The sequence below is a fragment of the Miniopterus schreibersii genome (genome assembly GCF_964146895.1).
Source record: "Miniopterus schreibersii genome assembly, chromosome: 8".
In the NCBI taxonomy this organism is placed as follows: domain Eukaryota; kingdom Metazoa; phylum Chordata; class Mammalia; order Chiroptera; family Miniopteridae; genus Miniopterus; species Miniopterus schreibersii.
The window spans coordinates 717,990-733,560 of record NC_138109.1 but is presented as its reverse complement, the minus strand read 5'-3'; the positions used below and the strand labels follow the sequence as shown (position 1 = coordinate 733,560).

Below are 15,571 nucleotides of genomic sequence, written 5' to 3'. Positions count from 1 at the left end.
GTCCCTCTGAGCAAAGGGGTCACGTGAGTGGCAGGGAAGCCGCAGGAACCACCTGGCGTCTCAGGACCCGTCCAAGGTGCTGACGGGACAGCTCTTGGTGTGCGGAGCCCTGTGAGCTGCGAGGCTCCGAAACTGCTGCTCATCTCCCGTTTCCACAGAACTCGCTGCGTGAGCCACTCGCCAGCTCCCCAGAGCCACAGCCAGTCCGAGGCCCCTCACAGTGAGGGCCCTGCACAGGTGAACCACTTTTTATACAGTCATTTTTCCTGTAGCCTTCCTGTGTTTAGATACATAAATACTGTGTATCACAGTGTTACAACTGCTACAGGATTCAGTACAATGACAGGCTGGAGTGCAAAGCCCAGGTGTGCAGGGGGCTGGACCTCAGAGCCCAGGTGTGCAGGAGGCTGGACCTCAGAGCCCAGGTGTGCAGCGGGATGGACCATCTGGGTGATGTATGTGCCTTTGTGATGTCCGAACAACAGTGAAATCACCTAATGACAAATTCTGCAGAATGTACCCTGGTTAAGTGGTGCATGATCGTCACTTAGGAGTCTTCCTGGTCCACTAAGATGCTTTGTGTGATAAATCACCAATCATCTTCCTCCCAGTTAATAAAGCAGAAGTGGTTATTTTGAATAAAAATTATAGCTAATAGCCCTGGCCAGGTAGATCAGTTGGCTGGAGCGTCACCCCAATACACCAAGGTTGTGGGTTCGATCCCTGGGCAGGGCACATGCATGAATGAACCAATGATGCATAAATAAGTGGAACAACGAATCGATGTTTCTCTCCCTTCCTTTCTCGCCCTAAAAATCCATAAACAAAAAATATGTAATGGCCTTTAAAAATTTTATAGCTAATAAGAAAAGAATCACATGATTTAAAATATGTAAGACCCGTGGCATTTGTGGGCACAAATCTGAGCCGGGCTACTGGCAGCTGGTACTTTTGTGTGACAAGCGGCGCTTCACGCATCCCCACAAAAACAGCGAGTTGTCACCCACTTCACACATCTCTCAAAACCAGAGCATGAACAAAGGTAACGCAAAACTCACAGAGCGTGTGCCTACAACGAGGACCTCGATGGCGAGCGTGACACACATAAGACGAGTCACCGCACGAGAAAACCGGAAATGTTCCCAAGTCCTCCAGGACTTAACCGAAACGCACTTACTTAGATTCTTCCCAAACTTGGAAAACCACCCTAAACGTGTCTGTGACATGACGGCAATAACGGGTGAGGCTGGGAGGGAAAAAAAAAAAAGATTTTCTAAATGGCCAAAAAGAGGGAAATTTTGACGACTGTAATAGGAAAGACTGAGGTAACGATCTTTGAGGTTTATCTGTAGGAAATACTGCAACACTGTCGTATGCAACGGCAAAGCGTCTGCAGCTAGAAAATACCGGGGAGGAGGTATCGTAGGACCATCTAATGACGAGTCTTAATAAGGCTGTTTTCCTGGACTTTGTGAGGCTGTTGATCTGTAAAAATTTACACTCGTTTTGGTTTGTAATCTCATGGTAACTATGTATCCACGTGCGCCTTAGCAAGCAGGCGAGTGTAACAAAGTAGCAAAGGGCCCAGACTCCCCTCCGGCAACAGGAGAGCCGGCCGCTGGCTCAGCTGGTGAGTCGTCCTGCACCCCTCGAGGCTGCCAGTTAGATTCCTCGTCAGGAGGCAGCCGACTGATGTTTCTCTGTCACGTCTCCCTCTCTCCTCTCTCTCCCTCAGCATGTCCTCGAGTGAGGTTTTTTTTTAAAAAGTAAACACACCCATTCTGACAAAAACAAAAGCCAAAAGCGAACCAAACTGGGTGCACACGGGGTGGACGTTATAGCAACAGGGATCTTTTCATGTCACTATTTGTGAGTCCTGTAACTATTTTACACATCCCATAGATAAAATAAAAAGGGGTTACGAAAGCACCCTGAAACTGAATGCCAGCAGAAATAAACAAACCCAGTGACTGTGACGTTGTGACGTAACCCCCAGGATGACGGCGCCCACGTTAACGCCCGGACCCTCGCCCACCGCACCTCCCCGGGCCCAGTCGGGACAAAGGAACCGGGAGACCCTGCTGTCCCCGTGCGGGTCGGAGTGACGGCCCGAGCAACAGGCAGACGGGCCGGGCACCTGGACGGGAGGAAGGAGATGGAGCTGAGGGTCGGGCTAGACTGGGTCCAGCAGGAGCTCGAGCGCCTGGGACCCTGCTTTCCAAGTTCCCTTCTCCCCAGAGGAGGCAACACACAGATGATGGATTATAGAGCTGGACACGTGAGACCTACGTAACTTTATTAACCAGCGTCACCCCAATAATTTTGTTTTGTTAATCATCACCCGAGGAAATTTTTTTCCATTGCCCTTCAGAGAGTGGGAGGGGGAGAGAGAGACATCGACGGGAGGGAGGCGCACCAACTGGTTGCCTCTGGTGCCAGGGATCGAACCTGCAACCCAGGTACGTGCCCCGGATGGGGAATCGAAACCACGACCCTTCGGTGCTCCGGCTGATGCTCTATCCACTGAGCCACACTGGCCAGGCTCCCAGTAAATCTAATAAAATAAAATTAAAAAAACATGGGAGCAGCTTAAAGAGGCTCCACCTGCCAAATGTGGGAGACTATGAGCCTCAAAATCAGTAACAGAAATGGGTTTTAATAAACTTGGTCTCGGAACCGCCATCCACAGTTACTACGTGTCGTCAGTCAGAGGGGAGAGGGGGCCCCCTTCCTGCAGTATGTGCCAGCTCGCACTGGAAAGGGGGTGACGGCGACACAATGGTGACCTGGGGTCTGGCACAGCCCACCACGGGGTGCAGAACCACCGGGGAGGGGGCGCGGGACCCAGCGGCCACCGGCCTCGCCCTGGCTCTGCGGTCAGAGCACAATCTCTGGCTGGCACTGGCTCCGAGCATCTCCAAGAAACAAAGGATTCTGAAAAAATACAATAAACAAAAGCACGTCTGGGAAAGGGGAGGTGACGGGGCCATGGCGGGAGGCTGGGGTTCTGGCCCTGTCGCCAGCCAGCGTGGGGACCACAGGTAGGACCCAGGATGGTCACCCCCTCAGAGCCGGGTTCTGGCCGTCTGAGAAGATGCCGCGGTGCCAAGTGAGCGTCACCAGCTCACCCTGTCCGACGGCCCATTAAAGCCACCAAGTCCTGAGGCCACGGTGCAGCTCCGTGGCCGCTTCCCGTCACAGCAGGGCACAAAACACCGAAATGCCACGGGGGCATTTCTGTTAAAATAAAACACCACCCAAGGAAGCACAGTTTAATGACACAAAAACAAAGGGTGGGGCCGACATCCCAGCAGACCAGGTGCCTCTCCACCTCTGAGGGTCAGCGAGTCTCCCTGTGCACCCCCTTCCCGGCCCAGGTGAATGACGCACCTCACACCCACTCCCTTTGGTCTCAGCCAGACAGGCGACCGCTCGAAAACACACTTCGCCCAGCCCGTCCCGATCGCTGGTGACGCACCGCGAGGGGTCCCTCTGTCCAGATGCAGCCCCAGAGGGGGAGAGGAGCCGGGTCACTGCGGCAGCCGTCCCCGGAGAGCCTCCCAGCAGCCCTGGGTGCCATCCCGGGTCACCATGAGGGGTCCAATCTGGAACTGCAATGGGAACCACCATGCCGGGGTCGCCTCTAGGAACGTCACCACCGACAGAATCACGGACGCGCTTACAGGGCAGACTGCCCATCCGCAGGTGGGTGCCGGCCACACTGCCCCTCGCTCGCTCCCGCCTTTGCCATCTGCTCACACAACAAAAGAAGGTGGTGTGTCCCAGAGGGCGGCAGGGCCGAGGGACCGAGGGGGAGCCCTGCCTGGGCGGGAATGGGCAGTTCTGGGCCCAAGGAGCCCGCACGGCTGGCCGCCCCCCTAATGCCCCCAGATGGGACACTGAGACATAAAGGGGACGTCGGGAAAACTAAGGAATCTGAATAGAGTGAGAACCGTGGCTGATAACAACGTACCCACATTTGTTCACTAATTACACTAAATACGCACACTGACCACAGGCATTAATAACAGGAAACTTGTACGGGCTATAGCTTTTCAGTTTTCCTGTAATTCCAAAACTGTTCTAAAAAATAAAGTCTATTCAAAGACAACGCACGGCCCGGCCGTGTGGCTCAGCAGTTGAGCGTCGACCCGTGAACCTGGAGGTCACAGTTCGATTCCCGGTCAGGGCACAGGCTGGGGTTGTGGGCTCCATCCCCAGTGGGGGGCGTGCAGGAGGCAGCCGATCCGTGACTCTCATCACTGATGTTTCTCTCTCCCTCCCTCTCCTTTCCTCTCTCTGAAATCAATGAAGACATATTTAAAAAAATAATAAAAATTGCCTCCTAAAACATTTACCGACTTTTACAAAGAAGCCATACAGGAAATACACTGCAAAGCTGTCAAGTCCCCTATTACAGAGAACAGGGAGACCTCATAACCAAGCCACTGCTTCTAGGTTCTTTCAAGTTTTACCAGCTTATTGTCTGTTAAAATGTTTCCTTCTGTTATTAGAAAAAATAAAGATCACTTTTTCTGCATTCTAAAAAAATAAAATAAAGCTGTCATCATTCCTATCTTGCCTCAACATTACATCATTTAAAGTGTTTTCCGCCCGGCGGGTGTGGCTCAGCGGCTGAGCATCAACGTGGGATCCAGGAGATCGCAGTTCCATCCCCAGTCGGGGCCCAGGCCTGGGATGCAGGCTCCTCGACCCCCAGCAGGGGGCGGGCAGGAGGCAGCCGATCAGCGACTCTCATCATTGACGTTTCTCTCTCTCCCCCTCTCCCTTCCTCTGTCTGAAATCAATATTAAAAAAAGACAACACATTCATATTTTAAAAAAACAAAATAAAATAAAAACACAGACAACACACACCTTTGCTGCCACAGCATCTGCGGGCCCACCAGCTCTGCCTTCCTAGCACCTGCCCACATGAGGGGGGAGAACCGACCTCCACACCCCCGGGCTCACCCACCACGTGCCCACAAGCCTCTGCCCTCGCGCTCAGACCCACGGCAACTGGAGCTCCCGGGACCTGCTGGTTCTCGACAGCCACACATCCACCGCCACAGGGAAGACCCTTCCTGGGACCAGGTCTCGGTGTAAATGAGCCTCGGGAAGGTGTGACCTAGACGGTGCCCAGGTGAGGAGAGCGGCTGCCTACGCTCCCCCCGCAGACAGAAACACGGATGAACCCACAGCATCGAAGGTGGGGGGGAAGCCACTCTGGACGCTGGACGGTGGGTAGCCAGCCACCAGGAGGCTCCGGGGACCAGGGAGTGGGGAGCCCAGGCACAAGCTCCACCCCTCTAAGGAGGAGACCCCGTCCTTACCCCAAGCAGCCAGCGGAACGAGGGCGCGGCCTGGGGGACACTCAGACCTGCCCCAGGCATTTGGACCGGCAGCCACCGCAGGAGCTCCTAGGGACAGGCCCAGCCAGGACCAACCGTGATGCCCACCAGCTTCCCAGTGCCCACATGTCAATGTAGGGTAGACCCAGGGTAGCCTGCCAGGCCGAAACCAACCGAGAAGAGGAACCTCGGTGGAAACAGTGCGTAAGGACCAAAGAAAACACCCAAAGAAGACCTGACCGCTCCATGAAGCACCGTGTTACCTCATTACGTGTCTGCACCTCTCCGAGTCTTGGCTACGTGGGTGGGCACTGGAGCATCACTTAATTGTCACCCACGACGGCCACTCCATTCGCGAGGGTGTCAGCTACAGGGCGGATGGTGCTGTGACCAGGTCACAGGCTGGCAGACGGCAGAGCAGGGCCGGACCCCTCGGCAAAGCCCACGGATCTGGCCCGGCCACAGGGGCTGAGCCCAGCTCCACCGCCCACCAGCTGCGCGATCTGGGAAAATTACTCGCCCTCTCTGTGCCTCAGGTGCCGATCTCGCCACAGAATGGAGACAGCAGCAGGCCCCGCACGGGGCACCGGTGAGGGTTACACGGGTTCACACACGTGAAGCCTCAAAGCCATCAAAGTACTTGATGATTTATATAATCGCTTTATAGTTTGGGGCCTCTCGCCACAATTAATAACCTCAGATAAAAGGTGTGATCTTTTCCCTTTGAAATGGAAGCAGGACTCTCTTAGAGAGGAACCTTGTGGGCACAGAAAGAACTCTTGGAAATTTAAAAAAAAAAAAAAAGACAAGACAACAAGCTTAATAGGTGGTTTAGACCAAAAAAAAATTGAAGAATCTCCTGGGAAAGAAAATGGACAGAAATGGGAAACAGACAAGAAAATCAGAGAACAGTCTGGGGGTCACATCAAATGATCGCTAGTAGGTCTAGACCAAGGGTAGGGAACCTTTTATCGACCGAGGGCCACTTGGATATTTATAACACCATTCGCGGGCCATACAAAATTATCCACTTAAAAATCAGCTATGAAAAAAGCTAGATTTATTGAATTTCGAGTCTGCCTGCAGCTGCCTTGGCAGAGCCAGACCAAATGATTTCTCGGGCTGTATATGGCCTGCGGGCGGGACGTTCCCCACCCTGCTGTCGACAAGAGTGGTAGGAAATCATCAAGGAGACCCCTGAGTGAGACCGTCCCGCCCAGACGCCCGAGTCCCCGCACTCGCAGTTCCCAGCACCGCAGGCCAACGGCCCAGTCGAGGGGCAACATCAGCAAACTCGAGAAAACGGGAGACAATAGTTCTCAACACTCCCGGGAAGAGAAAACATACAAAACCCAATGTCTCCCGACCCCTCCACCCGCCTGGGAGCTGAGGGTAAATGATTTCCCATCCGGGGCTCTATCCCCAGGAGTTCTAGAAAACTCTATGAAAGAAAATCATGACACTCAAACGCTCAGCGGTTAAACGATAAATGGTGACCTGACCCTGCAGGTTGGGGGGGACAGAGGAAAGGCGAGCCCAGCAGACACGGTCCAGAGACAAGGGGACCCAGGAACGCCCCAAACATAAAAGTCCAGAAACAGCAGCACAAATGTGTTATTCAGAAATCTGGAAACAAACGCCAAGAACCTGCGACGACGGGATGTGAGCCCCTCCTGGGGTTGGGGGGGCGGCGAGGACACCTGTTCTCTTTTAAACCCCGCGGGCTGTTCAATGCCCTCAAAGAGAAATACGTCAAACTCGTGAAAACGACGCATGATACAAACACACGCGCGTTGAGCGGTAACGGCCGTTTCCTGACCAGGGCGGCAGCCCAGCCTTCGCACCCTCACACGACCACATCTGACTTCCGACGGTCCCATTTCACAGGCGAGCAAACGGAGGCAGGGGCGAGGGGCCCGGCCAGGCGCGGGCGGCCTGCTCTCCCGCGAGGCCTTCGCCACACGCACACGGGCAGGCTCCATCCTGCTGCAAATCAAACCGTTTTAAACTCCCCATGAAAGCGACATTATAAAAAGTAAACTTTAAAAAACCAGACCCAATCAAGTCACCATATCAGACAGTAAAATATAAAATCTGGGTCCCCTCCACCCACTGGCAACGTGAAGACAATCTCTCTTTCTCTTATTTTTTTATTTTAATCCCTGCCCAAGCAAACGTCTATTGATTTTATAGAGAGAGGAAGGGAGAGGGGAGGAGAGAGAGAGAGAAACACTGATTGGCCGCCCCCCCACCCATTCATACCTCGATCGGAAATCGAACCCGCAACCCACGTGGGACAAGCAAGGCTACCGCCTCTTACTAGCCCCATAAATGACCAAGGAGTAAAAGGAAGCTGAGCGGCCTCCACGTCTGTCGGACGGACCCCAGTGACACCACCTTTTAAAGGACTTGTTCTCGGCGCGGCCTTCCCACCCCTCACTCCCCTCCCAACTCTGAGACCCGAGCACGGTCATGTCCTCTGGGGAATGAGAGACCCCCGGGCTCCCAGCTCGGCCGCTGGGGTGGGTCAGAACGGGGCTGGATCAGCTGGGAAGCCTCAGGGACACGAAAGAGAAGAGAGACGAGTCATAAACGAGGTGCCCTAACTTGACATATTTAGGAAACGCCTAAAAATACAGCACAAATACCCTGCAAGGTGCTGCCACAACTTCATCACCAAAAGCAACATCGGGGGAGTGAGTGGTTCAGACGACGGCTTATTTCGGACAAAGCTTTTTCTGCCCCTCCCGTAAAGCAGGGCCTGCGTCCTCCGGGCCCTGAGGACCGGGAGAGGGAACCGCATGTGCAAAGGCCCAGTGGCAGCAGGGATACTGAGCAGATGGCACAGACCCACTGGCCAGGCCTGATAATCTTCCCCCAAAAAGCACAGAAAGGAGACGTTCTCTGTCCTGTTGGTGTCAACACCAGACACCGGACCTGGAAGGAAGGTTTCTCCCGGATGGGCCAGGCTCAGGGGCATCTCCCTGCCCCAGGACAACCCCTGCTCAGTGCGTCCTTCAAGTCAGTAAAGGAGACAACGGCTACCAGCAGCTTCCATCCTCAGCGGAGGTCAGGGCCTGGCCCCAGGCACCATGGACCTGACCCAAGAATGGTCATCTGGAGGGTCAGGCCAGGGTCACCCGGCAGGAAAGACGCAGCCTCACCTCCACCACGTTACAGGGAGCTCATGAAACGGGGAGTCTCTGCTGGGCCACAGACAGCCCTGATGGGGTCCCCACCAGATGGCAGGGTGGCCGAGGGTGGCATCCACCGGCCCTGCCCCATCGCATCAGGACCGACCCCGACTCTCAGCTGCTCCGTGTCACCGGCTGGTGAACAGGTGGCCTAAGGCACAGGGAGGCAGCCCAGCGCTCGGGGGTGAAGTCTGGGAGGTTAGCCCGAGCCCAGAGTCAAGCAAACAGCACCCTCAACTCCTTACATAATTGTCAGCAGCTCCAAACTTCGTGACGGCTGAGACAGGGCCACAGCGAGTCCACGGATTTGACCAGGACACAGGCACAGGTGACAGGCAGCCACAGCCCCTCTGCCAGCACCAATGCAGAATGGAGCTGTTTCTTTTGCGGGGTGCCGTTCCCACCTGTCCCTGTTCGTGGCTCTAACTAGACCCAGTCGAGGCCCTACTCTGGGTGCCCCCATCCCTGCTCGGGTCCCCCGGCCCTGCTCTGGGTCCCTCTGTCCCGGATCTGGGTCCCCCGGCCCATTCTAGGTCCCTCACCCTGCTCTCGGTTCCCCTGGTCCTGCTCCGGGTCCCCAAGCAGCACGTCCGTGCTCTGAGGGTTTGCATTGGCCGTGCAGGGCCAGCGCGTGATCACCCGAAAGGAAGGAGGCCGAGATGTCCCAGGCGTCCTGAGGAAACCATGACACAGCTAATCTCTGCCCACCGGCAGGACGCACGCAGGCACCGCCGGGCCCTGCCCGCCGGCCCCAGAGCACTGCCCACATCTCCCGGTTCCAGGGCCCAACACAAGCGAGCCGCCCTGTGACCCGGGGGCCGCACAGCCCCCCTTCTGCTGCGGGGGAGGGGCGCACCTGCTCCGGGGCCCCCTGCGCCCCAGCACCCCGGCCGCCCCAGCACCCAGCACATGCACATGCGAGACCCACGGCCCCAGCCCGTCGGCCAAGCTGCCGGCCCCCCGCCAGCCTCGGGGGGCTTCCTGTTGCTGTTTGTTTTTTACAGAAACACCTCGCAAAATGGACGTTAGAAAAGCACCCACCCCGCCTCCCACCCACGACGCGGCCCCCGCCACTCGGCGTACCTCCGACCATCTCAGAGCGGAGAAGCGGGCACCACGCTCATCGCCTCCGACGGGGACCCCACCGGCGGGCGGGCGGGCGGGCGGGCGCACGTCAACACTGGCCACGCGCTGTCGTCAACGCAAACCGGAGCCAGGACCGGCTGGGGCGGCGGGGACGGGAGCCGCGGCGGGCGGGCGGGCGGGCGGGGAGCAGGTGCCGCCACGCTGGGCTCCACGCTGCAGCCGGGCACCCGCCACCCGCGGCTCCGCAGGGCGAGGAGCCGGCCACGCACATGCCCCTCGCCCGCTGCTGACAGCAGGGCCGCCACCGGCCCCCCCGGGGCTCAGGCGGAGACGCGATTATCCCCAGAGCCGCAGCCGCTGACAGGCCGCCCAGCGGACCCGCTCTGGGGGCCACGCGGCCGCTGCCGCAGCCCCCGCGCCAGCCGCCCCCGGCTGGGCTCATCCGTCACCCTCGGAAACAAGGGCCTCCCGCCCCCCCCGCCCGCCCGGCTCTGCGTCTGAGCTGGAACATCTGTGCGGCTGGGAGTCCGGGGCCGTTCTCCCGCGAGCACCCGGCCCGGCGGCCGGCGGCCAGCGGCGAGGCTCGTTACTCACCCTCCTCCTCCCGGGCACAGGGGCTTTATGCTCTACGGGGCGGTGGGCGGGAGGGCAGGCATTTTCCTGCCCTTTCTGGCGCCGGGGCTGCCCGGTCCCCGCGACCCCACAATAGGCGGGTGGGCTCCGAGGCAGGGATGGCTTTCAGAAGCTCGCTGGCCGGCACTGCCCCCGCCTCTCACATCCCTGCCTCCTCATGTCTCCAGGCCCGGGTGGTACCCGGCTCCCCTGGGAAGCTGGAGCCGGCAGCTGAGGCACCAACGAAAACACGGCCTGGATATCAAGGAGCTGACGTCACATGAAAACAAGCATCTCCGCGCGGAGACGTCCTCGGTGCTCGGGGCGAGCCATCCGCGCAGGGTCCGCAGGGGCAGAGCCCAGCTGGCCGGGGTGCAGGGACACAGCGGCCCCCCGAGTGCGAGTGACCTGTGACCTGCATCCACAGAGGCCGAGAATGGACCCAACACGAATGCCCGGGGGGGTCTGAGCTGGATGCCCTGGCCCAGGGGACAAGCGGAGGAGGGAGAAGCTGTGGGGAGGGTCAAATGCTGGCCAAGCCCTGGGTCAGGTGGCCTTTTGAGGTTTCTGCTGCTCCGGGGGGCAGTGGGCAGCAAGGGGGACGCCCACACGTGAGGTGAGAATGGGGCGACTGGCTGCAATCACATACCCGCCAGCCTAAGGTGAGAGGGGCCTGGTGATGCCAGGCAGGACCTTGCATGTGGCCTGGGTGGTGCCCGGAGGCAGCCAGAGCAGACCCCAGCCACCATGGACGTCCTGACTCCACTCCACCTGTGTGCGTCCCCCTAAACCCAGGCCTCAGTCCTGGCGGGGCCCCCAGAGCCCAAGCCCATTTCCCTCCAAACCCAAAACACACACAGGAAAGCCCAGGGGGCTCTGCCAACTGCCCCACATCCGCCTGGCGCAGTGGCAACTCTACGTGGCCCAGCTTCACCCCGGGGCTCAGGCAGTGACAGGCCACATGCCCACCCACTGACAAACGCCTGCTGCCCTCGCAGGGCAGAGTTCTGGGGGGAGCGGCCCCGGCTTGACCCCCCCCCCCATTGCAAAGAGCAGGCATCAGGCTCAGGAGTCTGCCGTGTTCACAGCACAGACTTTGGCCTAAGGTCTGGGTTCGAACGCCGGCACCTCAGCCGCTCGCCCTGTGGCCTGAAGTGGCTTTGGAGGCTCCCTCCTGAGCGGCCAGTGGCCGTGTCACAGCCCTTCACCAGCGTGACACTGTAAACACGTCACTCAGAGGCGCCCGAGGTCCCCACGTGTCCTTTACTGGAAACCCAGGGTGCCGAGGGCCTCCCAGCCAACGAGCTCAGGTAGGTTTTTGTTGTTGTTAATCCCCACCTGTGGGTATTTTCCATTGATTTTTTTAGAAAGAGAGGAAGGGAGAGAGAGAGAAACATCAACGTGAGAGACACAGCCATCGGCTGCCCCTGCACACAGGGCTGGGGATTCCACCTGCCACCCAGGCACGTGCCCTTGATGGGAATCGAACCCAAGACCACTTGGCCTGCAGACCAACGCGCCAGCCACAGAGCCACACCCCCCAGGGCTGGCTTCTGTGGTTCTGATCAGCAGAATCAAATCAAAATAGTAATACTTCAAGACCCACGAAAATTACGTGAAACACAAATGCCGGTGTCCGTTGACGACGTGTCCTCGTGGCACAGCCACGCTCACCGTTCACGCTTGGTGCACAGTCACTCTCGTGCTACCACGGCGGCCGGGCAGCTGCGACAGAGGCAAACAGCCCACAGAGCCCAAAGATGTACCACCTGGGCCGTCACGCAAAAGCTTGCCCACGACCCGTAAGTCGTTAAAATCAATCCTAAGACAACTGAGCCCCCACGTCCGCACGGGGCTCCCACGGGAAACGCAAATTTGGCGAGTCTGGTGTGAACGGTCGCCTGTGACGGGCTTTCCAGCACAACCACTGCCCTCTGGCCCACGGCGCCCCCAATCCAGCCAAAACACGGGGTTTTGCAGGACGGGAGGAAGCCCGGGCTGGACCGGCAGGCCGCTGACTTCACTGGAAGCCTGTTGGAGGCAGAAAACTGGCTTTTCCAGTTTGTTGCAAATAACTGGAGACAAAGCTGAATGAAACTAGATTTTTTAATAAAATACACATCCCTAGAGACACCAGGGACTTACAGGCATTTAGTTATTTCTGAAAGACGCCTGGGAGCCCAACTGCTGTGCCCGGAGGATGCCCCCGAGGACCTCGGCCCCCAGGTCCCAGGCTCCCTGCCCGACCAGCTGGCCACCCTGAGCCCCGTGCCCACCCCAGCCCGGCCTACTCCTCTCGCTCCCCAGGACGGTGGGGCCTGAACACACCTGCCAGGGGCACTTTGCTTCCCACTCGGTCAGCCAGCTGGGTGTGGGGGGGGGGTGCCCAGCTGGCCTTACCGAGCCCCAGGCACATTCCCGGGGCCCTTCCCAACTCACACAGCCCTGAGATACCTAATACTACAGCCGGCTTTTACAAAGGGGAAAACCGAGGCACGGGTGCCTGGGAACCTGTATTTTCTTTTTTAAATCCTCACCTGAGGTGATTTTTTCCCCACTGATTTTTAGACAGTGGAAGGGAGACAGAGAGAGAAAAAAAAACAACATCGACGCGAGAGAGACATCGATTGGTTGCCTCCCGCAAGTGCGACTGGGGCCGGGGATCTAACCAGCAACCCAGGTCCCTGCCCTTGACCAGGAATCGAACCTGTGGCCCTTTCGTGCGCAGGCCGATGCTCTAACCACTGAGCAATGCTGGCCAGGGCTAAACAACACTTATTTTTTTAAAATGTGTTTATTGATTTTTAGGGAGAGGGAGAGAGAGAAACATCAAGGATGAGAAACACTGATCGGCTGCCTCCTGCACGTCCCCTCCTGGGGCTCGAGCCCGCAACCCAGGCATGTGCCCCGACCGTGAATTGATCTGTGACCTCCTGGTTCGTGGGTAGGTGCTCAACCGCCGAGCCACACCGGCCGGGCTAAATGACACTTTTCTCAGACAACTGATGGAGCCAACAAGAAATCACAAGAGAAATTAGAAAATACTTAGAGACAAAAGAAAACAAGACACAAGAAAGCAAGGCTCACAGGAGGCAGAGAAGGGGGTGCGAAGGGGGGGTGACGGCTGGAGACGCCAGCGACCTCACGCACGACTCAGGCTGGAGAGAGGAGCGAACCGAACCCAGGGCGACCGGAAGGACGGAAAGAACACGGATCGGCGCAGAGGGAAGCGAAACAGGGAGCAGGACACAGCCCAGAAAGTCGGCGGAAAGACCAGCGAACCCGACAGACCTTTAGCGAGACGGACGGAGGAGAAAAGACTCGAGTCACTAAAACCAGAGATGCAAGGGGGGACGTTCGTGCTGGTTCTGCAGACGTCGGGCGGGTGGCGGGAGATTCTACAGTCGGGGCCCAGAGCCGGGCACCCTGCACGAAGCAGACGCCGGAGTCACAACCCACACGGGCAAACCCTGAAGACGCCGAAACGCCACGGAGACCTGCGCGGGCGGGGGGGGGGGGGGGGGGGGGAGTGAGTCAGACATCGGTCCTCCCCCCAAAAAAGCTCCGGACCCGGCGGCTTCACTGGTGATTTTACCCGACACTCAAAAAAGCGAACACAAACCCTTCCCCAACTTCTCCAAAAGTTGGAGAGAACACACATCTTAACCCAGCACCGTCCCGACACCAAAGCCAGACAAAAACACAAGAGAAAACTCCAGACCCACCTCCCCTATGAACGCTGACACAAGGCCCTCAACAGAGTCAGCGGCACCCGGCAAGGATTAGACACAGTCCCTGGGGGGCCTGTTCATGAAGGGCAGCCCCACGCGTGAGCAATAGGTGTAATATTCCACGTTAACCGAGCAAAGGGAAAAAACCACAGCGCTGTTTCAATCGGTGCCAAAAAGGCATTTGACAACGTTGAAAATCCAGTCACAATAAAAATACCGAACAAACCAGAAACAGAAGGTACCACGTGTGTTTTGTCCCCATGTTACCAAACAATTACCTCGATCCTGACCTGTCTCCCTGGAGCCCGCGCCGTGTCTCACGGGTGAGGGGCTCAGTCCCCTCCCCCACCCCGCCCGCCCGCCCGTCTCCCACACCCGCCAATTTCAGATGCCAGCCAGGGTGTCGCCTGTGCTTCCGACCACCCGCTATGGATCAGAGGTCCCCGCAACCCCCTCCAGGCTCCATTCAGTTACTAGAAGGGCTCACAGGACTCAGGGAAATGCTGTGCTCACGGAATCACCAGTTTATTATAAAAGGCGGTCACTCTGGGACAGCCGGTGAGAAGAGACGCAAAGGGCGGCCAGGTGCGGGGAAAGGGGCCAGGGCGGCCACGCCTGTGTCCGTGTCCGTGCTCTCTCGGGGCACCACTCACCGCACAGCTCCATGGGCTCACCAACCCAGAATGACCGACTCGGCCATCGGCCGGTGGGGACTGACTCAGCTTCCGGCCCTCTCCCCTCCCCCGAGGTGAGGGGTTTGAGTGAATGTCCCAACCTTCCAGTCACCAGGTCTCTGTGCTAAGCAGCCCGACCCCCAGGCTATCCAGGGGCCCTACTCATACTCCGGTCACTCAGGAAATTCCAAGGGCATTAGGAGCTCTGAGTCCGGAACTAGGAACACAGACCACATATTTCTTATTAGGCCACGGAAGGAATGTACCTCCATGTGACGAAAGCTATGTATGAAAACCCACAGCAAACACATCAGTGGGGAGAGACTTCGGCTTTTCCTCCAGGATCAGGAACAAGGGAGTGATGCCTGGAGCTCACCACTTCAATCCGAGGCAGCACTGGAATTTCCAGCCAGAGCAATTAGACAAGAAAAATAAATAAGCAGGATCCAGGTTGGAAAAGAAAGAATGAAACTGTCTCTGGGGGACGCAGAAAACACTAATGATTCTAGGAAAATGGTTATTATCGTAAGTCATAAACAAACTTACCAAAAGAGCAAGATATAGAGTCAGCAAAATTCAGTTACATTTTCGTACACTAACTGTGAACGGCCCAAAAAGGAAATTAATAAGACAGTTCCATTTACAATAACATCAGAAAGGACAGGATACTTAAAAATAAACCTAACAAGAAGATCGAAGACTTGTACACTGAAAACTACGAAACGCTGCTGAAAGAAATCAAAGATACAAGTAAGCGGGGAAGACATCCCACATCCATGGATAAAAAGGAAACCCCACCCCAAGCGAATCCGTATCCAAATCCCAGGGATGCTTTTTGCAGAAACAGAAAAACCCATCCAAAAATTCCTATGGAATCTCAAGGGACCCCCAAATAGTCAAAAGACTCTCGAAGAAGAGCAA

General features: G+C 57.2%; 1 protein-coding gene across 7 annotated transcripts in view; it reads right to left on the bottom strand.

Moving 5' to 3' along the window:
* Window positions 1-15,571, bottom strand: part of PRKCZ (protein kinase C zeta) — a 68,970-nt gene that overhangs the window by 44,709 nt on the left and 8,690 nt on the right. The window contains exon 1 of one of the 7 annotated variants that reach the window (XM_081144258.1): window positions 10,228-10,683. The exons of 3 other annotated variants lie outside the window; for them this stretch is intronic. Coding sequence is in view for 1 of the 4 variants with exons in the window: in XM_081144257.1 (XP_081000383.1) it covers window positions 9,631-9,640 (10 nt within the window). In the remaining 3 variants the exon portion in view is untranslated. Of the gene's footprint in view, window positions 1-9,089; window positions 9,301-9,630; window positions 10,042-10,227; window positions 10,684-15,571 lie in introns of those variants that run through there. 3 more of the 7 variants (XM_081144260.1, XM_081144257.1, XM_081144259.1) reach the window with 3 other exon arrangements.